This window comes from Battus philenor, unplaced genomic scaffold (genome assembly GCF_028537555.1).
Source record: "Battus philenor isolate CCGP_79_NKW_IND1 unplaced genomic scaffold, ilBatPhil1.0.hap1 SCAF_11, whole genome shotgun sequence".
Taxonomy (NCBI): Eukaryota; Metazoa; Arthropoda; class Insecta; order Lepidoptera; family Papilionidae; genus Battus; species Battus philenor.
Genome location: NW_027181673.1, coordinates 12,165,778 through 12,190,737, shown reverse-complemented (window position 1 = coordinate 12,190,737; position 24,960 = coordinate 12,165,778). Strand labels below are relative to the sequence as shown.

Genomic DNA, 24,960 nt, shown 5'->3' with positions numbered 1-24,960 from the left:
ACCTGAAGGTGTTGTAGCTGAAAGGAAAATGAACAACCTATGTTAAAATCAAACTATGCTACCAACTCACAGTTTCGGAGGCTCTTAAATTAGATGCATAGTATGTTTAAGGAAATCATTATATTATCATCATCTTTAATGGAATCAGGCGTAACCTTGCGGAAGTCCATCCTAAGTAAGAAAAAGACCAATATTTTGCCACTTCCGCACATGCAGTAGTAGTCGTGCTTTTTTTTATTTATCAGCGGACTGGCGGACGATGCACTTTGTTGCACGAAGTGGCTAAATATTGGTCATTTTCTTAATTATCATCATCATCATATCAGCCGATAGATGTTCACTGCCAGGCATAGCCATTCCCATAACGATCGCTACAATGACCGATAATGTGCTGCCCATATCGACGGGACTTCCTGCGACTGGCTTTCAACCTAAGATAAATCCATATATGAACAAAAAGCAATTAGTACTAATTGTTTATTGTTAGTATCTATGTTTTAGTAAGCGTGAAGTAAATTTCTATTTTATTGTATGCATTAATAAAGTGAGCCAATGAAATAATATGGTTCCTGGTAATGTGGATGTACATTTTTTATTTTCGTTTTAAAACTCCTTAAAATTACAAATTCTAGCTATATGGTAAGTCTATCGTTATGCTCTCTTAATAACAATTATTTTCATTAGTAAAACACAGTACGTAAACGTTTTCCATTTTTTGTACCGACAAATTAATACAATTTCTTTTAACAAACAGATCTTTTAAATTAACTTCTCTTGTTCCTGACCGGTCCGACCTTTTACGGATAACAGGAGTTGAATTTTGATGAGACCCAACGACGCATTAGTATCCTATTATTAAGATTTAAGGCTAAATAATATTTTATTTTTTGTAATTATTTCAAAAACTGACGTAAAATTGTAATTTTGTAAAAAATATAAATAAATATATTTTTTATTATTTCAAGAAAAGATATTTTTTTAAAAATACTATTAAAAAAATTGTCCTTACGTAATTTTTATTTTTCATTTTTATTTATCAATTATCATTTCATTTTAGCTTTTATTTAATTCCAATTCAACAGTAGAGCAGTGGTAGTCCAGCGGTAGAGGACTGCGACTTGTGAGCGTAGATGGCGAGTTCAGTTCCCGTAAAACGATCCTATGAAATTCACAATTTTCCCATTAATTATTAAGGATTGCCAAAGCTCACAAATAACTTCCAGAGGATTGGCAACACCATTCTCTACATACCATAGTTCATCACTGCGACCGCCCTAACCTAACCTAACCTAACCTAACCTCCCTACCAACGATTTCGAGTGCCGGTCTGGCGTGCAAATCAGGGAGGACTCGATTGCCTCCCCGATAGGCGGGGAATTTAAACACTCATTCTTGATCCTCTGTAAGGAAATTGTCAAAAAAGCCACAAACATAAATAAAACGCAAACACAATAAACAAATAGAAAATAGAAAATAAAGTGATAATATAGTAAACATAAATCTGTGATAAATGAAAAATAATTATAGAGTAAGAAATTTAAATGTAAAATAAAAAGGTAACATAAAAACAAAAAATGGAATTAGTAATAAGAAAAGAGGAAAGAATGAAAGTTGAATAGAGCGAATGAGAAAGAAAGATGAATTGTTGAATGAAAGATAGAAAACAGACTGAAAGAAAATGATAATGTAAAGAAAGAAAGAAGAGTAAGAAAATAAAAACGTATGTGAAAAAATATTGTATAAAAGGTCCCTGTCCCAAAATCAGATAGGGGTACGAGAGGCCCCCAATAGCGGGGGTCATAAAAAAAAAAAAACCTCCCTACCAAGCGTAGCTAGCGACTACGGTATATCCGCCCAAAGATGTCTTTAGGGAAAACCTATTCTTTGTAGTGGGCGTCCAAAGGCTGAAATGAGGCTGATTGTTTTTTTTTAAACATAAAAACATAATTTTGTTTTTCATGTTTGTCAAATATTTTTCATTTAACCTTTTTCCAATCTTCACTCAGGTGTCCATGCAATAATCACGGACAGTAAGCAATATTCGCGAACTATCTCTTCAAAGGAAAGATAATAAACAAATTCAATAGGTTATAACAGCGTGTAATTACTTCTCTTACGGTCAAAACTTCATGTTCGTTTACCGCTTGTATCAAAGAGTAATCGGTGGTAAATTGGCTCTTTTAACACCTTGTTTGTTGTTAATTAGAGAGGATACTGTAGCCTTATATCTCTGAACAAGAAAATGTTTCGAAAAGATCGTCATCATCTACGTTCATCGTTCATGGTACAAGGCATAGGACTTCCTCAAAAATATCTAAGGCGGGATATACTGTAATCACCACGCCTGGCAGGCGGATTGCCGATTGCAGTATGGTGTAATGGTACGCAGGGAACTGTTGAGTATTGTGTGAGTCGTTTGTTCGTATTGTGTCAGTTGTTTGTGAGCAGTGGCAATCTTAAATAATTTATACACAAAGTGTAAATTACATAAGATTTTATGTATGGATACGAACCTGCAACTTACGATCGCAAGTCGCAGTTCTCTGCTGCTAAGCTACCACTGCTCAATAAACGCTTAATGTGTTTAAATGTATTTACATAGATATTCTACTTATTTATTTTCTCGTGGTATAATTTTTGAGCAATTTCACGCCTCAATTGCCGCTCTTGAAAAAAAAACTTCTATACGATTACTTCAATAAAGATTAACGTTAAAACCTTTTAGATTCCATTTGATTGATCTTTGAGATTGTGTTACGTGTACATATCGCCTGTGACATTCCAGTCGCCGGTAGCTTAAGTTTAGTTCGGACAATAATAGTAATTTAGTCAAGTAGCGAGTAATTTAACCACTTGACCTGTCTAAGGAAAATTTTGTCGAGTAGGTTAGCATGTAATTAAATAGAGATGTATCAAACATTTTATTTAAGTTTCATCAGACGAGTAGCACTACTCACTATGCGTCTATGTACAATGCTTCACCCGCTAAACAAGTCCGAACCTACCAAATTAGTTGAGTTTATTAGCTGTGGCAAAAATATCGTTTCGCTGGAGCGAATCAACTACTATAAAATTTATTGTCAAATATGTAGAACAGGAATGATGGTATTCTACAATGAAAATGACAAGAAATAACCTTCGATTTAGAAAATACGATGAATAGTTACCTCATGTACCTCTTTTAAAATAGCCGCTACAATTGACTTAACTAGTTCGTTTACTTTATTATGTTATAAGCTTTCAAAATGCCATTCACTTGTAAACCGTACCCGAGGAAGTGCGAACGGCTTTTGCGTAGAAGAGAGTAATTTAGTAGCTAAATTAGACGCTACTCGACTATCCTTTTCCCGAACCATCCTTTTACTACCTGATTTAAAAATAATTGACAATTCAAATGTGCGTTTATTATAATATATTTTTAATTACGATGTCAAAAAAAAATTTAAGGCAATCGAAGTATAAATCCTATTCCACAAACAATTACATATAATCTATTTTAGATTATCTTATTATCATTGTTTATGACATTTATTCCTGTGTACCTTCAATCGTGATTAATTAAACTTTGTGATTGGTACCTTTTTCTTTTTTAACGTTAGTTCAAGTTTTTATTCTGATTTTAGATTTATGTGCCACAAGTGGTAGATGTTGTGATCGTCTTTATAATTTGGTAAAATAATATTTTTTAATATTCATATTTGGTAGTATATATTTATGATTGTAAACTATGCTTAAAAATATTCTGTAAACACAATGTCAATCAATTTGGGTATTAATTCGTAAATAAATGTAATTTATACTGGCCACTAAGTGATTAAACAGGAACGAAAATATTAGAATTTGAAACAAAACGCATTGGATTTTTTTTTTTATAAAATCAAACAAAACACAGATTCTTATTATAATGTAATATACACATCCACGAGAAGAATATAAGATTTAAAAATAACATAGGCGATGACATGAATAAATTAGTATTAATTTAATTTTTAAAGAAATGTTATAATGTTTAAATATATTTTTTTCTAATTTTATAACCTACCAGTACATTTAAAGCAGTTTAATATGGAAAAATGTTACTAAATATTATTACATAAAATTTTATTAATTCTGCCAACAGTGGCGTTTTTAGTTATTCTTTTCATTATTTATATAAATATTTTTTTTTTCAAAATTTGTTACTCGAACTATAATACGAATTTTACAATATATTTTTTTGAATTCTGTATTTAAGATCATCAAAAGGGAATGCCTTAAACTAATTACTCTTAGTTAAATATCAGCCATTATCCTTACAAGTTTAAATTATTCTCACAAAAGTTATTAAAAGTAAACAAGTATTGTGAAATTTAATAAAATTACACAAGCAAAGTTATTGAGAAATTGTTTATATATCCACAATAAATGTTTTAAAAGTTTTTATTTAATTTTAAGACATTCTTATTTTCAAATGATTACAATGAAATTTTCGTGCTCGGATGCATTAGCCGTGACGACTGCTAATCAATTTACATAAATATAGGTAATTTTTCTAGTAAACTTTCAGAGCTCCCTCTAACAACACCCGGGGGACCACAAAACATCTGAGTAGCGCATAAGAATGGGTAGAATTAGTAATAGGAGAACCCTGTGACCGATGAAACTGTAACAGCCCCCCCACAAGGCTAACATCGTCGACTTCAAACTGAAACAATTAGTATCAACCTGGACTCCGTTCACAATTTATTTCTGCCCATGTTGAACCACTACAATAACTACTTGATACCTTATTAAAGCAGCTATGTCTTCATTGTGACCTACATAAGTATATTGTGAAAGTATGTTTAACGTTCCTAAAAGTTATGATCAGTTTTCCATTTCTCTGTACCTTTTCAGATCATAAATCATTCGTTTATTCGTCTAGGTTATCGTCGACTTATAGCTAAGAAACTTCAAATATTATCTACATTTATTTTCTTAGTCTCTTTCTCTCCCTTTTAGTGCTACTAATAAAATTTTACTTACTATACACATACATATATATGCCAAAGTCTAAATAAACCATCGTGTCGTACTTACAGACATAAAATTACGCCAACTGTGTTACAAATATAAATATTTATAAACATTAGTCTTTAGACTTTTCTGTGTAAATTTTCGCTATATTATCTCTATAACATGATATGAAAATATTTGAATTTTTTTGATAATTCTTTACTTATATTAATAATACAACTTTAGTGTTATGAAATATTGGTACTTCACGTAATAATTTTGTCAAAATATACGTATCTTTATAAAAAAACAATCCGTATAAATGTCCAATAATTTTCTATAAATTTTCGATCAAAAATTACATTATTTAAAATTACGTTTTATAAAATATAAGTTACAAATTGGAATCAAATACCTAATTTCAATCGAAACATCTAGAGTATAAATAAGTGATTAAATTTTATAATACGTTTTGATAATATTTTAATAAACGTACAAGATATCAATTTAGTAAATATTAATCTTTATAAATATTTATTAGTAATTCGTTTCGTGCTTCTTAAAAAGAATTAAGAATATCTTCGTTTTTTTTCTGTTGTGTTTTTCTACAGCACTCATACCTTTATCACAGACTCATAATCTTTTCAATCATAATCACACAGAATAGTGCCTGAGACCTTTCGTAGCTAAAGATCATTTATGCAGAGTAGCACTAATTAGCATTACGTCATTTACATCGACCGTTCAGTAATAGTCGGGACAATGAATTTTTCAATCAAGTTCTCGTGTTCAAAATTAGGCACTAACCGGGTCATCTTCGTTGTCCTCATTTGCACACAAATACGTTTTAACACCATCTTGCTTAGATTCCTGATCGAAAAACTTGCTCACCATAGTGGTCATGAAATTTTTTGGTGTTACCAAAGACTCTAATTTGGTTTCGATTGAAAATTTCCTTCGTTTTCCCTCATTTGAAATAGCCCCAAGATCAAGTGAATGACTGTGTTTTATCGTTTTATGGCGTTTAAAATGTTGATTTAAGTCATCTGCTTTAATGCCTACTAAATGTTTTTTAAATTCTTCGTTACCGTGTGTGTTCTTCTGTAATTTTTTATAATCATTAATCACTTTTTTCAATTTTTCTGTTCTATTTCCGGATATTAAAAGCGAATCATCATTCCAGTTAGAGGACTCGCCAAAAACTTCTAATTTCCTGTTATTTACGCTACATTCTTCGTCGATTATTGTATCTCCAGATCTTTCCGCGTCGGACATGGTTTTTGTTTCTCTTACGCTACTCACTTCACAAATTTGGTACAGATGTTTATTATTTGTTTCATCTATTATTTCTTCAGACTGATTGTACTTATCACCATTATGTTTATATATCTTTTTAGGTTTTATTGAAACCTTTGATTCAGAAGAATTATATCGAACTGTCACATCGTTTGTAGCGGATGATTTATGTGAGGGTGATAGAACAGTATTATTGTATGCTCTTTCAGAAACGGAACATTTACTTTTGCTGCGAGTGTCAAATATACGCTTTATGGCTTGACGGAACTGAAGCAAATATAAAAATATTATAGCATGTGATCACAATAATTTTATAAAAAAAATAGTGTGACCGTCCATACCTGAGTATTCATGCCTACATATATAAGTGGGTCATAGCAAATAGAGCTTTTTGCTACCAATGCGGGTATGACTCCAGCGCCAGGTGAAATCTGTAATTTTATTTTTTTTCTAATATAATTTATTTTACACAAAACAGTGCTGGGTTGTCGAGAATACTATGCTATTAGGATTCTTTACTTATATATAAATATATGAATTACAATATTTGTATTTAGTTTAACAGATAAAAACAATTATATCGTATATTTCTAAATATACAAGATATAGTAATTGTTACGGTAGCTTCCTATCGATCCCTTTGAAGGTATATCCTGCAGTGGACGTGCTATGGTTAGAATAATGATGATTATAATCATAAAAGAGGTCTGTAACTTACAATTCCTTTTGTCGCAAATTGCTCCATTAATGCGAATAGAGAATATGGTGTCCAAGAGATAGTGAATGATATAATCATTATAAACACCATTGTTGTCGCTCGACTCTCCGCACGATTCAATCGCCCCATACGTTGAGAAGTCTGAAATGAAAATTCTCAACAAATTGTTTCTTTTACTTAGATTAGACTTCATAGGAAGTCTGTCATTGGTCAGGATCGCGCAGATGTTACATGTTTCGAGTTTTTATGCCAGCATTTTTTTTTGGTTTAAATTTCTGCGTCGAATAAAATGTGTATGTCCAAATCCTAAGAACATCCTTCCTTTTAAACATGTGCTAAGAAGAAAACGACTCGTGATTGGTCAAGACAGTACTCGTCACGTATCCACCGCACACGAAGTCGAGACGCGTGTTAACCGCTATGGTTCGCAAAATAGTCATATTGATATCTCCGCAAATCAATTTTAGTTATAAAAGTAGTGATAAATTATTATAAAGCCCCCACAGTGTTTGTGCCACATCGAGATCAGTAAGAAGAGTATAGATATGCAGGAGAACATTTACACAATTAGGTGTGAATATTTATTTGTCCTTTAATTCGGCTGTGGTTCAATCTTTGTACTCTCGAACTATATTTGACGTTTCCTGTATATACTACACTATCAACGTGAAAATCTAAATTAAAAATACAGCTCGTCTAATCTAAATACCACATTCGAACCAAACAGTTCAACATACAAACCACCGCATAAAGTGGTGAATAAAACCTTTTGCTTTATACTTTTTTTAACTGTGTCTTTTTTCTCTTCTTGATTACATTGTATTGTTTCAAGAAGTTTTTATTGTTAGCTTTAAAACTTTGACAGCTTCATCAGAAATGAGTTCACGGAACGGAAGGATCCGTGAACTATATGCTGCTTGATTGTGAGCAGAACATTATAAAATTTACACACGCACACACACAATTTTATTATTGTATTGCGTTTGTAGGAAATCAAAATCATGATCTACAATTGAAGGTGCCCATAATCACTATTCTTCCACTACTGGCAACAATGATATATAATTAATCTTTATTTATATTGGTGAAATTAAAATTTCATTTTCTCTTTTTTTCTAAGTATTAAATGATTCAAATATTTACTTCACAGCCCTGAAACTGCGACAATTCCATGGCGCTGATTACGAGTAATTATTTTTACATGCAGAAATTATGAAACCAAAATTTTAGTTTTTTAATTATCGTGTAGAATTAAAATTATCTTACCTGTTTCATAGTGCGGATGATGTTGATATAGCTGAAGGTGATAATAATGAACGGTAAGATTTGGCCCATAGCGAAGAGAAACAGTATGTAGGTGAGTGTGAGGAACGACTGCTCGTGCCAGTTAACGGAACAACTATTAAAAAAGACATTTGAATGTTTAGTTTTTAAATAAACAATCTTAATACTCTATTATTCGTTGATATGTTTAAAGACGAATGAAATGTAAAATAAGAAAAGTCTCCAAAATAAAAATCTCTCGGAAGTTACAACAAAAATTTGTCAAATATCATTAAATACAAAACTAACAAGTCCATGACGTCAATACAATTTAATATAAAAAATGTTTTAATGAATTTTTTTATATAAAATATTTTTTCCAAATCATTCCAACAATCCTTTTAACATAACCAAAAATAGTTCTACTGAGGTAGGTTGCTAGAAGCCGTCCACCCCTATCTTTTCGAATGATTTACTCTTGTAATGTCTAGCGAAAATCTCAACATACATTATTAATTAGACATTAAGATGCAATATTCTTGATAATAATTAACAAGCAAAGTTTTAAAGAATTATTCTATTAACGCTGTAAGCTTGCAAACTTGCTTCACTGGAAGAACCTTTCACAAAGATCGCCACGAATACTGCCGGCATCCAGTGATCTCCCAATCTTAATTATGTACCTGGTTCTCTTAGTGAGGGGCCTACCTACGCCGCCTTTCTTATTCTGGGTTGAAGTTGATGCTGTGAGCCCGGAGGCTCTCACAGCTTCATCGATGCTAAGATCACGGGAAAGAAGGGTCCGTGAATAGAAATCGCCGCGTCTACCTGCTCGCGGATGCCACTTGAGATTATTCCGGCCCCAATCACTGTCACTTCAGACTTGCAAGTCTTTGAACTACACCCGTAACCCTCACTGTGCGGATCACCCCATAACTGGTTCGATCTCGCAGCACGTAATACATAAGTATAATGATATTAGAGGTTACCAGTAACCTAAAAAGCATGAATATTGTAATAATAGATATTTCATTTTCTTTAGTCTTTCAAAAAACCTTTCATGTTTTCTAGGTTTTTTAAGACCTGATAAGAAAGACCCAGTATTTAACATGAGTATATTATATAAGTATTTTTAAAATACCTGTTTGTTACATTTAACTCTACTATTATACGATTCAACACACACAAAAAATATTAATATATACGAGTATTGTTGTATATATTTTTTTAATTTGCAAATTAATGAATAAGAAACGCCATAGAGTCCGTGTAGATAGCTAAATGAACTAAAGATCAAACAGAAAGGCGAACGAGTACTACGAGTCAGTCAATGAAATAACTTGTGATAAATCCAAGCATAGCAAGGCCTATGCCTTGTCCAAAAATATCTAAAAGGGAGTCATTCCATAATCGCCACGCTTGGTGGGTATGTTGGTAATCGCAGTGTCGTATTATGGTACGCAGAGGACGCTGTTGCTTATCATCTTGAAACTTGTTTGAAAGAAGTGGCAATCCAATGCACAAAGTGGGCATTAAAAAAGATTGCATCCCAGGATTCAAACCCGGGACCCACCACTGGTCATTAATATCACAGTTATAATAAATAAGATATTATTTGAAATAATTTAATATGTTCTAACCTGATATTAGCCGCTTCATTAACATAGTTGCCCCAACCAAATAAAGGTGGGGTGGTAAGGGCCAAGGCGTACGCCCAAATAAAGACAATTGACAACATAGCTCCCTTTGAAGTAAGATGTCTTGAACTCAAGGGCTTCGTTACCATCATATACCGTTCAAAAGATATCACTGTCAGGGTTGTGATTGAAGTTATTCCTAAAACAAAGACGATATCAAATTACAAAATTTACCAAAGGTATCATAAAGGTTAGTTTGGCAAATTCTTGAAACTAAAATTCTGAGTGACGAAATAGAATTGAAATTTGCTTTTGCGTAAGTTCAGATACAAACTACGTTTATACATTTTCTCACTAATAAGCTTAAATGTTGTAAATATCACCAGTCTGACTGTTTATGTAGCAAAATTAATTATTATTAAATATTATACCGATCTTTTAAAGTCTATATTACTCCAAGTTTATTTTTTTAACGGGCTTTGCAAGCATTGTTCCAAAAATTAATGTAGCATATTCAGTTTTTCCAGATTTTGCTTCGCATTGGGCAATTTATTATACAAAAAGTGCTTTTAAACCAACTACCATTAAGTCTTTTTTTCAGTGACAGCCTTGTCACTTAGGTAGCTCTCATGTTCATTTTCTGACAGTAGCCGCAACGTTTGAGTGAATTAAATAAATTTCTCAACACTCCTGTACAAGTTGTTCCTGTCACAAATATATTGCTATGCTATTTTTTCTCTTATATACAGAGTGTTTCGTTATAGGTGTAAAGTCTTTAAAGTGATAAAAATGTAGCTCATTTTGTCAATTAATGCATGGTACGTGCGATCTCAAAATCTATGGCGTCGGATATAAATATATAAATAGTAAGAAAAACGGTTATCAAAATTTGGATAGTCATTTATAAAAAATAATTACTGTTTACTATCTGTCACTGTAGACTTTGTATTGTCAGAAGTTATTTGTCAGACGCATTCCAATTGAATAAATATATAAATATAACATGTTTCAGAGATGATCTTTTACAAGGTAATTGAAAATAATTTTACAAGCTTTATATTTTTTTGCTTACTGAGCTATACATCCACTCTATTAAAGATTTTACACCTAAAATCGATCATTCTATATACGTGGCAAAGAGAGAATATTTATAAGTCTTCTTGCTAACAATAATTTAATTTAATTTAATATTCTTTATTCTACATGCTAGAAAATATACACATAGTTTCATAATAGTAAAGAAAAAAGTACAATGGGCGATCTTATCCCACGAGGCAAATTCTTCCAGACATTCGTTGTATGAAAATAGTAGAAGTATAAATAACGAAAAGGTTATGTATCCAATACATAAGTATACAAATAAACATACGTAAACATATAATACATATATATGTATTTAGCATATATACTTGTAATACGTACGGTATATTACACTGTATAAATACAATAACATATAAAGCAATCGTATTATTTTAAGTGAAATAAAAATTTATTGAATTAGCCCAACCTTCATCTCGGCTTTCCGTAATGGCTTACGTTAGTGTAAAAATAATAAAGTATAATAACATTTCGTCTCTCTTGATAGTATTTTCTACGAAAGTGCGTGAGTTATATGTTAATGGGTGAGGAGCAAATTCTATTGTTATAAATCAGAGAATTATCTTTTCTGCGTAGTAAATTCATACAAAAGAGACAGAAAATATAACTAGGTACTATTAACAATTCGCTTGTTGTTGCTTTAAGTTTTATTTTTTAATTAATGGTTAGAAAATTTAATTTACACTTCACTCATGTATTGCACAATTATGAATTGCTACATTAAAAAATTTTCAGTGTTTTTTTAAAGGACTATTATTTCCAACTCATATTTTAATGCACAAAGACTAGAGTTTTAGGTTTAACCGTCTTTTACATCAGCATACTGAAATTTACGTATTGATTTGTGCATAGCAATCATCATTATCATCATTTCATTCATAAGATCACACGCGTTCACCATAGACGTATAGCTAAAACGTATAGATGTATAGCAATATTATATTCAAAGTATTAAAATACTGACCTAATAGTGACATGAAAAATCCATACAAAACACATAAGGTATGTCCAAATATCCAGCGATGGAACAACGCTGAAATTAAAGTGAACGGATTTCCCAGAAGTGCAACAGAGAAGTCGGAGCAGACGAGATTGAAAAGTATTATATTTAATGGTGTCCAAAGCTGTAAAAAAAAATTTTCATTGTAAGTAAAATATTTAATTATAAATGAATTTATTTGAATCATTTACATATCTTACCTGCCGATCTTTGAACATTAGCAAAATGGCCATGAGATTCAAAAAGAAGCCAAAAAATCCAATTATAAATAATACAAAAGCCGATACCACGTAGCCCCATCTCGGCATCAACAGTGGAAACTCTTCGTATGTGTTAGTACGAAACACTGTATCATTGAAGTCCTCTAAATACAGCGTCATGATTATAAATTCAAATATATTTCTATTTAAATCAAATTATGATTCTCGAATAAATGTTTTCACTTTATTAACGTACGCCTTAGTAATTAATGCTAATGTATATACCGCCATCTGTAAAAATATTTAATAAATATTTTATTCAATTAATGTCATGTCGTGATCGATCTTTAAATACTGTAATGTTTGAAGATGAAGGTCTTTTACCAGCGTGTTTTTACCGGTAATGGTATATGGTACTGAAAGGTGGTCTTTTACTATGGGCTTTATCAGAAGACTCAAAGTCATTAATAGAGTAACGGAGAGCGTTATACTCGGAACTTCGTTGCCATGTCGAATCAAAAGAAACCAAAAGATCCACAAAAGAAACAAGGCTTAGCTCATGGAAACATTTTTTTTCAGACTAGTGGCAGAAGGTGGAGATGATGATCATGGTTCGTGCAACCAACAACTGTGGAGGCCAATAGGTTCTTGAGTTGCAACCACGAGCCAGTAGATTTTGCATGGGTAGAACCTCCACTAAGTGGATGGACAATATATTCAAAGTCACATGAAGTCGCTGAATGCGAGCAGTGCATATTATTGTGCCGATTTTTGGGGGCAGACGAATGCCTTAAAGTGGTCGTCTATGAGAGGGCGCATATGACATGTTGACGATAATGGTGATAAAGATGACGATAGGAATAATCGACCGTTGTCTAGATCATGTAGATCCTTGATGGATAAAATAAATAATGCGTTACTATTTTCGCGACCGTAAAATAATGTATTATAACTTTAACGTACACTATTCTTTTTCACCTTTCTTGGTTTATATTTGTTAAGAAACATTGTGATAATAGGATATATAGGTAACACTAATTTTTTTTTCAAACATTTAGATTTGTCTTTATGTTGTGCTTAACCAAAATGAAAATCTTACTTTACCGCAGAGAATGTTCATTATATATGTTATATACACATATATGTATATGTATGTACGATTGTATATATGTATATTTTGTCTGTACGAGTATATACGTACACCTTAACAACCAGTTATTTATCATTACTGTTCCCATATTTTAATGTTTTATAGAATGTATAGTAAAAAGTTATTAGGTGTTACATTTGAGCCTCTGCTATAAAATTGGATGATTCTTAGTGTATTTATTAACCGCAAAGTTGCTACATCGATATTCCACAACTAAAATATATTTAAGTCTTACTAAATTATATGTTTATGTTTGTAAAATTGACATGAGTATGAATACGATAATCATCTTATATAAGGTGGATTATGCTACAACAGATTGTCTGGAATTCTTACGTGTTTAAATAATAAAATGTTTAATTTTTATTTAGTCTGGCTACAAATACTGTAATAATTAAAAATAAACAAAATATGACTTGGTCAGGAATGGTCCTTTCAGCAAAACTCGACGCCGGGTCATAAAGCTCGATACACTCAATCCTGATTAGAAACAAACGTTGCGGACTTCATCACGATTAAAGAATGACCGTCATTTAGTCCTAATTTTAATAAAACTTGTTTATGATTTATGGCGAATTTTAGAGAATAATTTTCCACTAAACGCCATGATAATTTTGAGTTCCTAAGACAATCCATACGATTGGCAGTAAAGATTTTTTCATTAAAAGAATGCGTGCTGCTTTTGATACCTGGTCTTAATGTATTGCTGCTAGTGGAAACCAATTCGAATAAGCTTTACATATTTTTTAATGGTTTTATATTAATGTATTTAACTAACACACTGTAATAGTAATCGATGTTACGTAAAATAAAATATGATGTTTTTCTTTGTAACAATTTTTCAGGCAAAACTAAGTATATTCGATTGTAGTCTCCCTAAGTATTTACTTTAGTAGATCGTCATGATATTTTTATAAATGCTGGCGATTGAATAAAGAAGGACTCTAAAAAAAACTACTATAGAAATCTAATTTTAAATTGAGTAATGTAGTATTTAAGATATAAATATATTTGGTAGTGTTTATTGTGACAAAAATTTTAACGCGAAGATTAAAAAGAAACTCATAGCTTTACCGGAAATGTACGGCAAAATAAAAAAAAAAACTTTATAATGGTTTATCTAAGACCCTTTAATTATGTACGTGCTTTGTAATTTTCATTATAAATAAATGAGATTAATTAATTTTTAATTTTGGAGGCCTTTGTCCAAGACGTTGCGAATTTTCACCACTTGACTCTTATTAGCATTGCTTTCTTGAAATAATGCGCTTTTCTTATTAACGCACATTACCAACAAAGTCTCCACTTTTATTAAAAATACAGTTTCCGGTATCTTCATATTTTTCTTAAATACATTGTTTACTATATAATAATAATAAGTCAAAAATAATGTTAGAGAAGCGATTTAAAAATCACTTAAAATATGATAACATGATTACGTAAAATTTAGGTTTTAGTGACCCAGTGGTTAAGGCTGGCGACTCGTAACGTTGTAGGTTCAATCACTGAAAACTAAACGTTAGTAGGGCCGTTAACATAGTGAATTTTGGCATATTATACGAACAATCTGTAGTAGACTTGCAAGTGGAGTAAGATATTCATATATTAGTGATATTTATATATTCTCGTGCTCTCATTTTTTTTAAAAATTTCATTCGAAATTATTAGATATACACAATACAATATAAACCTCATTGGAATATGACGGCTTCTGTGACTCGTAATTATTACTCTCTGTTCTGCAAAATGCGTTGGATTATTGATTCCTGTTTAAATGTTTTTGTCTTGTTTTATTATTGTTTGACTTTGATTCAATAAATGATTTTAGTGAAATAGTTTTTAAGGTAACCATACAGTAAATTAAATTAGGATAAAATGAGAAGTGACAGCTCAGTGGTAGAAGATTGAGACTTCGGATCATAGATCGCGGGGTCAATTACTGAGGTAAAGTCTTATACAACTCACACTCTATTCATTAATTATTATGGGATTCCATTCCAGTCCTCAAAAACAAGTCTCCGGAATAACGACGTATCTTCGTTTCTTTTTAGATAGATCTTTATATCTGAAGAGAAATGAAGATACTTATAATAAATAAGCTACGATAACTTTTTGGATTTTAAAACATTTTCATGTTATATAATGTTCGCTTGTTTTACTTTAAATTACTTGCAAATAAATTACATTTGTTTTCATACTCAATATGCTTGCCACAAATACAGACCGTCGTTATTTTAGCCCATAGACGCCCATTGCAAGGCATGAGCCTTGCCTAAGATGTTTAAAGAGTTATATCAAAATCGCCACGCTTGGCAGAGGAGTTGGCGATCGCAGTTTGTTATTATCATACGCAGGCGATGCTACTGCCCATTATCTAAAAATTAGTTTTTAAGCTGTAGCAATGCATAGAATGTAAGTTATAAAACATTGTGTCCCGGGAATTGCATCCGCGACCTACGATCGCAATTCTGAGTTCTCTACCTCTGGGCTATCACTCACAAACAAAATAAATTAAAAGCGTTATATTTGTCACAAAAAGTCTACAATGTAAGGGAGTTGATGCAAGAGGTAAAAAGTAATAAATATTATAATTGAATTATATTAAAAAAAGAGTAACATTTAGATAATATATAATATTAATTTATATAGGACTAATGTCATTTTTACGAAGTTACTTTTTTATATTAGCGAAGTTACTTTTTTTACGAAGTTACTATTTTATATTAGTTTTTGATTTTTGTTTACGTATAAACTTTTTCAGTTTTAGCTGATTTTAATAATAAAAATTCTGATTGAGAAATAGGTCTATATTGATAAACTCTTTCGTTCACAATAATGTAATTGAACAAATTTTAGTTTGTTTTATTAATAAAAGCATTATTTATGTAAAGACTATGAAAAAAAAAACATAGCTACAAGTAAAATTTCAGAATAATTGTATTATAAAAGAACTAGAAAAGTGCTGTAATATTAATTTATTACTAGATGCATTAAAAATTTACTTAAACAATAAACTGCGAAACAAACTCCGTTGTGCGGGAGTCCGCTAACGTCGCGATGGCTCAATGATTATCTTGTCACCGTCGGTATGCCGTGTCTAACCTATGATGTACAGTGTTGTCATACTGTGTATACTACTAGACTGAAATTAACCTCAAGGATAATTTTTACTTTAATTTTAAAAATGTATCGTATCAGGCTGTTTTGAATTCGGTTTATTTGAATTTAGAATTATAGGTAATTTTTCGTTATTTTTGTCGTGTAATAGTAAGAGAAATCATAATATTATAGACAAATGTTCAGAAAATAAGTTTATGAGTAAACTCAAAATCTTACAATTTGTTAAAATTATCATGACTGTACGACGTCATTCAGAAATAAACTACTGCCTAATACATAGTTCCTAGATTTTGTTGTGCATGTAGTTTTAATAAGTGTGACAAGAATTGTATAAATATTTTTGTATGTTTTTGTTTACGCCGTCAATGCCTTTAAGATGAAATAAAAAGAAATTTAAAAATAATATCGATGAATTTCGAATCAAATCTACGTACCACATACTTACAATAGATCCAGTAAATCCATTTTACAAAGTTTGTCGGAAAATTTCGCAACTGCTCTGTTTAACTTGGATGCTGCACGAAAACCACCCTCCTCTTACGCATCTAAAGCGATACTGATGTGGTTGAGGTCGCGAACTCCTTTTTATACGAAGCCGTGATTTAACTGTTTCAACCACCTGTTGGATTATATTTAAAAATAGAACACTTTGTGTGTTGGTTGACGTACTTATTTTTTGTTATTTTTTCATGAAAAATTCTCTATAATTATTACTAAACGTATTTTGTTAACTATTATGTCTACAGATACTTAATCACACGTTGAGGGAAGCTCTAGCTGTTCTATAATGTTTTTTGTTTGTCTTAGATACAAATGCCCTACTAGACCTGAGCACTAAAGTGACTGAACATAAGTTCGTGATTTTTCCTTTTTTTCGTTAAGTTGCGTTATTTATTAGATATAACATTCATCAACAGCGTTTATGAAAACATTGTATAAATTATCTAAAAGAAATCGCATATTGCGATAAGTCCCTCTTTTCTATTTAGTATTATTTTTATTTCATTTGATTTTTCCTTTTCCGTCGATGTGTAAAAATGATAAAATAAATAAATAAATTGATAAAACATTAAATTAATGGTTAAAATTAATTATTTCTCTCAATCTTTCCTTGATGTGCTTTACGCTCAGAATTTTTATAAACACTATCTAACTATTCTCGAAACACTGACACTAAAGAAACAGGTTAGGTAAAATTACTATAAAAAGTACACTAGGAATTAGTGAACATTAATTATTATGGTTTAATTATTATATTTTTGATCGTTTCCCTCACTGCTGAGGATACGCAGCTCGCACTGACTTCGTCAACGGGTTGCCTCATTGGTTTGTTTGATGCAATGCTTTTTTTTATAAAATAACTTGGTGATTCGAGCCCCTACGATCAGGTCTGAACTGAATTCCTTGTAGTTTTTTTAACACATTATAGTGGCTCTATTAGACGTTCCAATGTTATAACGTAATATCTCATTATTAGCTGCCAGCAGGTTGTATACAAAAGTTCAGAGCTTTGTACATAGGCAATAACATTTTCCAGCTTATCGGTATTCAATTCACTCCGTTTTATACAGTGTGTGTGTACATGAATTAATTCTCCACTTTCCTTCTCTCCATCGGAAATCAAGACGCACGGATACCCGACAGCCATACTCGGCTGAAATCCCTTCAACCCGCACCAAGCGTTTTAAAACTACTTTTATAGTACGAACAGTCAAGGAACAACCAACTGGCGTCATTGTTTCAATAGCTTGGGAGTCTTCAAGTGTGAAACTTCTAGGCAAGGATATATCATCGTGGACCACGTCATCGGTTAACGTCAGATGAGACCGAGGTCAAATGATCTACCTATAAATAATAAAAAAAGATTTTTCTCAGTAAAGAGAGAATAATGGAGTGTAATATCTGAGAAATTCTCAAAATACTGCACTAGCATTAAATTTCGTGGACAAAGGATTTTAATATATACTATGTAATATTAAACACGCAGTTTTTATATACATATTATATATTTTCATATCAAATTTAACATTGTAGTTACTATTTTTTAAATCATCAAACTAATTACATATTTAAACACAGGATGTGTATTTAAACTTAAAAGAATCAAATTTGACAATAGACAAACCGTCAAATTTACAAGTCACCATTGTGAAATTCTTTTGCTACATTACCCGTTGATAAGTTTCAAATAGATAATTTAAGTTAATTAGTATATCTAAATTTACATACAGTTGTAATAACTTCGTTTTAATTAAAGATTTTTGGGTAAATTAATTACAGCACCTCTATGGAAATAAACGCGCTCGCAATAACTGAAACTCTGCCTTTGTACAATTAACAAATCATTTATATTTGAATGAAAACGTTAGAAAAACAAAGAAATGCTATTTTCTGTGTATAATAATCTTTATTTAATTTACCTACTATATTTACTCTGTAAATTCTTATGTTAATATATTTAATTTAAGTACGTTGTGCTGAATTTTTATAACACATATTAATTACACTGTTTTCTTTGCATTTTCACCACACGTTACACGTTTATATTTCGTTATTATTTCTCCTCGCACTGTAAAAATTTTAAAGTTTATTGAATAAAAAGTGAATATGAACTTTAAAAAAATAAAAGAAGAATGTACTTTCCGATTTTTGAAAAGCTTCTGTTTGTGTAAAAATTACGTTATTTTAATATCTCTCATTTATTTTAATTATGTGTTCTGACCAGGTTATTTTCATCATAACAGCGGTACGGCTGCTATTTCAACTATTGTGATTAGGGGATGACTCACTATGGAGTTTCCTTAGAGGCGTACCAAGTGTTTCGACTCAAGCTTTTTGATCCTCAGTCCTGAAAAAGTATGAAATAATAACCACAAACTGTGAAACATAAAAGAAAAATGTACTTTCAGATTTTTCCAAAAACTTATATTTGCTTTAAAATTACGATATGTAATATTTCTTATTTATTTCCCGAGAACTATAATCCAAGTTTCTTTAGGATCCGAGTAAGTCGATACTTACTGAATCTGGTTGCATTATCTTTACGCACGTCGTCGTTTTTCATCTAGCGAGTTTCAAACGCGGACTAAAAAGCTTTAAAGAAATGATATCGTCTTATAGCCGATAGATAATCCTAGTACCGAACGCTAGTAACAACAATGTGAATGAATGGAAGACGAAAAGCTTCTGCTTAGAGTGGCACTAGATATCATGAATACATGGATTTAAATCTGTCATAACTTAAAATACTCGGTGTGTTTTTGTTGTTAAACTTTCTCACTATTCAATAGATAATCTTTTATTAATCGCGGTAAAATATCTGAAGTTGACTGCAGGACGTTTGTATATTCGCACGCTATACTAATTTGTTGTAAGCAATGGCTAACTTACATACCGGATGTTCTAATTTTTAAAAGTTTAAGTTTCTTCCAAGTTCAAGATTTTAGAGACGTCTCACGAGCAAAATTTAGTTAACGATAACGTGAAAGCGACAATAACTGTACAGTCTCCTATAGTGTGCTTTTTATCAAACGTCTTCCTAATACTCCAATATATGCAAGGCTTTCATGGTACCAGTTCGCTCTAATAATATTACAATGGTCTCAAATAAGTTATATTGTTCAATTATGAACCTCATTATATTTATTTTACTTTTGTCAATAAATAGTTCACAGTTCAAGGTTTTTGACAACTTACGGTGCCACGATCTTAAATACATAATGAATAAAAAAATTAGTTGTAATATTTAAATTTACGCAATGGTAAAATTGTATCTTAACGGGGTTGATCGTGGCCTGAATTATACGCATTATAGTCATAAGCGTAAATTTATTTGGGAAGCAATGTCGTACATGTATCAGGATTAAAAATCTACAAGTAATATATTTATCAATCTACACCTTGTTAACTATGTTCTATACTACATTAAAGAGTTTAAATAACTAATGACAAATTGTACTAAAATTGATTGTCTAAGAGCTGATTTAAATTAGCACGTTATGCATTCGCTTATTCATCAACTTAAGTTCATTTCTTTACTTGATGAGATTAATGTCAGAAATTTCGTAGAAACCAAAAAAAAAAATTAACTCCCTTATAATAGTACCTGTAATTCGTATTAAAATATAACTATGTGGATTTCAAAAGCGCTCTATCCTGAAACGGGAAAACACTTAGTCCCATCTTTCTTTATTTTATTATTTTCGCAAATATTTTTAATACAGCAGTCAGATCTTTCCAAAGTTTGTTAAGGCATAAAATTATTTTATACTTAATAGGATTTTTTATAGTTTTTGTATAAAAATCTTTTAAAATTTATAGGATTGTATCAGATGCATTAAATTAGTTTGCTGTGAAAGCGTAAATAGTTTCCTGTAAGCTTGGTTTTATTTCTAATGCAAACCCACAATTTCTAATGCCAACACATGCCATATATGGAATCAATATAATTATTAATGAAAAGATGAGAATAAAATTCTTTTGGGTACATTACCTTTTAAAGGGTTAACTTATCCAAAACAATACATGGAAGGTTTTTATTTTTTTTGAATTTTTTACAAAAACATGCGATATCTCAGGGGTGACGGTGAGAGATAAATGGAGATGTCTGAAAAAAATGTAAAAATTTAAAAATGTGTTAGAATTTGTGAAGCAAGAAAAATAAAAATAGAAAGAGAAATTATGAAGCATGAAAGCAGAAAATGAAATAAAATAAAAAATTTAAATCATAAAAAAAAATTAAAATTCTGTAAACCATGTCCTCTTTCCACAAGTAGGGCTAACCAAAAGGTCCCTAAAACAGAGGCCAAAAAAAGCGACGCGGAGTCCACGATGGTACATGCTTGCCTAATAATATTAAAATTATCTATACTTTTTTAATATAATGTCTTAAACTTTAGGATTAAAATAAATAAATGCAGAGTATAATTTAAAAGTTATTAATTTGTTGGTCTATAACGCAAGAATATCACTCGTCGGATAAAATTTAATTTTCTTTGTGTCAAAAACAATTATTATTCGTTTGCAGTATTTCAAGACAAATGTAAAAAAATTTTTTTCTCTTATTTGAAATTTTTCTGTCATTAACGATGTAATTCTTTTGTCACAAAATATATGCATGAGCAAGATAGAAAGAAAATCTTTTTATTCTGAAGAAATTGTTTACGCCTATTTAATCAGGAAAATTTAGTAGTGGTAGCCCAACGGTAGAGGACTGATATCTGCGATGGTAAGTGGGTTTGACTTCCGGGATACAACCTTATATAATTCACACTTTGTGCATTAATTATATTAGTTTGCCACTGCATGTAAAGAAGTTTCCAAAGGATGAGCAGTAGCGTTCTCTGCGTACCATAATACTACAATGGTGATCGCAATCCAGCCTGTCAAACGTACTGATTAAGGTGTATGCCCCCATAGATATCTTTGATAAATGACAAATATAATACTCTTACGATGTTATTTAAACAGTAAATCTTACCTTTTTGACAAAAAAAAATAAAACTATCCTCTTTAAAAACAATATCAATAAATTATTCAAAATTCGAAAATAGATCTCTCTTTTAAACTAAAAATTTTTCCGTAATATCGGATGACATTAAATACGTAAACACATGGCTTATTCCACTAAATTAATTATTTAAAGCATTTTAAATTTCTAAGGAGAATAAAAATATTCTATAGTATTATATACTTCTTTCAACAGAGTTTTCCAGGTTCAGCCAAAATTTGTAATATGGCTAGACTTGAGTTAATACAAAATGAGTCGTTTTTAACACAAGTTTCTGAGATGTATACGAGTATATAGATAGTTTTGATTTTATTTTTTTCAACTTTCAAATTTTTTTGCCCTAGTAAGCTTTTTTATATTTTCAGGCTTCAGCATTTTCCTACGACGCTTAAAGGGATGAATATATTTTACAGTTACTTTTACAGTTAATTATAAGATAGCATGTACTTAAAAACAAATAGTTTTAGATATAATAAATAACTTAATGATAAAATAGTAAAAAGAAGCATTTTCAAAATGTTAATATCTATATATTAAAATTAATTGGTCTCTGCAAGCTTTGTACTTCCGAAAGTTATTGGCATGTAACAATCCAATAAAAAGAAAGAACAATGAATTTACCTATTTGATCATATTGCACAAAGTGATTAGAAATATGTGTAAAAGTTTTAAATATTTCTGCTGACAAATAAGCTATACATTCATTTCTTCAAAGCATTTAAAATAAAATCAAAAAGAATAAAAACATTACAAGGAAATATTTCCAGCAGTCGTTTAGAGGCATTTGACTCAGTTGTTTATAATCGTAGATGCCAGAATATTATAAATATTAGTCTAAATTAATTTTTGTCTATAACATTTATTATGGTTATAATATAACATGTATTATTTATTAACTCCTTTAGTCTGTTCCAAAAATAAAGTAGAGTTTTCTGAAACAAAACACATTATGCATATAATTGTGTATCCTGTACTTTAATTATGATTAAATAAGCATTTTAACCATAATTGTTTGTTTAGGACTTACAGTTTGTTTTTCTGTGTGAAACCGCTGTGATAGTCTGTGAGCAGAATCAAAAGTGAATACACGTGTACGTTGGGTCAAGGATTCCAAACGTTGTTTCTTAAAAAATATATATAAATAATGTTAGTTATGAGCAAGCTATTGGCCACCTAGGAGGTGGGCAGACAACTTTGTAAAGGTCGATGCCACAACGAGCCCTTCGGAAATCTCTGACCGAGGTCTACGGCTAAAATTATCACAAAACAATTATAAAGATTACAAAAAAAATGATCATTTCATAGTTTTAGCTTAATATAGAAGTCTAAGTTTTTCTTGTTTTACCATTCTTTCATCATTGAAATGAAGCAAAAATCAGCATGAAGTAACAATTTAAAATAATTTTACCATTTATTACGCGTATCTTTTCCTAAACTAATGCATTACTGTCCAAATCTTTTACCACACAGACCGTTCGATTGTGAAATGCGTTACATTTGAATTTAAAATGTGCTAATTCACTGCCTATTTTAATAAAACGGTAAAGAAATATTTTATAGACCATTGATTATTAATACTTTTATTATTGTTTTTTTCTGTTTCTTTATTCTTACTGTGGCTTGTGCGATGCTAGTCAGTCTGATGTTTTTATTTATAATTGTATTTCTAATTATGAATAATACTGTATTTCAATGTTTGTACACATGTATGTTTTGTCTATATGTATACGTTAACTACCAGCTAGTTATCCCTCTGTTTCCATGCTATGATGGTCTCGAAAAAATTTCTCGTGTGATAAAACCGCCACGTGTATTTTTTCTTAACTATTATGCAACAATGTATATATTTTCTAGCGTATGCAATAAAGAATGTTAAATAAAATAAATAACTTCCAGACCAGGTGACCGCTGGGGCCTTAAGGTTTTGGAGTGGAAACTACGGGCCGGTAAGCGCAGCGAAGGAAGTCCACTGACACATTTACGTGAACAGATGGCTTGGAAAAGGTCTTTGCATCTTGGAAAACTAAAGGAAGCTTTTGTTTCGATTTCGATGTCCACGGCTGTGATGATGAAAAATTATCAGTTCTGAAATTCAAGCATTATCTTAGATACCTAGCAAGTCAAAAGTAACAAGTTGAATTCAACTTTACTGGCATTTTAAGTCGATATAAGTACACCAACTTAAGTATGGATAACCTTTAATTTACGGATAATTGTAACTTTGGTCTCCACACTAATTATCCAGAGTTCTGATGAAGATTCAAAAAGTTGGCACTGGTTTTCATAACAAATCTATGTTGTTTTTACAATAAGGAAACGAAGAAAGCTGGATCGTTATAAAAGAATTGTAACTGTAATAATTCCCGTTAACGTTCCCATAATTGTAATAATAAATTAATGTATAATGTCATCAAATAAGTATCAAGCAATTTATAATATTATGTACAATGTATGACAATGAATTAAAAAACCATGAACGTAATTAAGTAAAATTGAAAAAATGTTAACAGTTTTTAAAATATTCATAAAATACAGACGCAACTTAAACAAAATACACAATACGGGCCCATTTTTAATCAGATTGATTGTAAAGTAAATTTTCAGACTTACATAAAAGCTAAAGTTCGTGTAATTTTCGATATTGTTTTAATCTCAATGAAGGTACAAGTAACGAGCTACTAATTATATTTAAAAAAATTAAATTCTAAATTTTTAAAACATTTCATAAATACAATGGAGCGCTTTCATCGAAAACCGAACGAAACCATGTTATAAAATAAAACAAAAGGCATTCAAAATTAATCTCTAATGATCAAAGTTTGTGTTGTATGACTTGCTCTGCGGTAGATACGTTGTTTAATACCAAAATTTAGTTTATAGTTAAAACCTTGGAAGTTTTAGGATGAATCTAATGAGTTCATATGTTTTGTTGCGCAGAATAAAGTTGATACACTAAAAGTAAGGACACTTCTACTATCATAGCGCTTGTGACAGA

The 24,960-nt window shown here is 30.7% G+C and overlaps 1 protein-coding gene across 1 annotated transcript; it reads right to left on the bottom strand.

The window, feature by feature from the left end:
* Positions 1 to 5,769: 5,769 nt before the first annotated feature.
* Positions 5,770 to 12,366, bottom strand: LOC137932326 (parapinopsin-like). The gene is made up of 7 exons (XM_068775932.1): positions 12,187 to 12,366; positions 11,951 to 12,110; positions 9,892 to 10,087; positions 8,255 to 8,387; positions 6,989 to 7,129; positions 6,612 to 6,701; positions 5,770 to 6,537 (listed from the first exon to the last, which is right to left on the bottom strand). Exons 1-7 carry the CDS (start codon positions 12,364 to 12,366, stop codon positions 5,770 to 5,772), a joined length of 1,668 nt encoding a protein of 555 aa, XP_068632033.1.
* Between the last annotated feature and the right edge of the window lie 12,594 nt (positions 12,367 to 24,960).

Bases quoted from the DNA above. Each gene is read 5' to 3' on its own strand.
- LOC137932326 (XM_068775932.1), bottom strand. From the start codon at position 12,366: ATGACGCTGTATTTAGAGGACTTCAATGATACAGTGTTTCGTACTAAC. The intron at 8,388-9,891 runs GTTAGAACATAT...CTTTTTTAATAG, and splicing joins AATGAAGCGGCTAATATCAG to TTGTTCCGTTAACTGGCACG. The intron at 6,702-6,988 runs GTAAGTTACAGA...ATAAAATTACAG, and splicing joins AATTTGCGACAAAAGGAATT to ATTTCACCTGGCGCTGGAGT.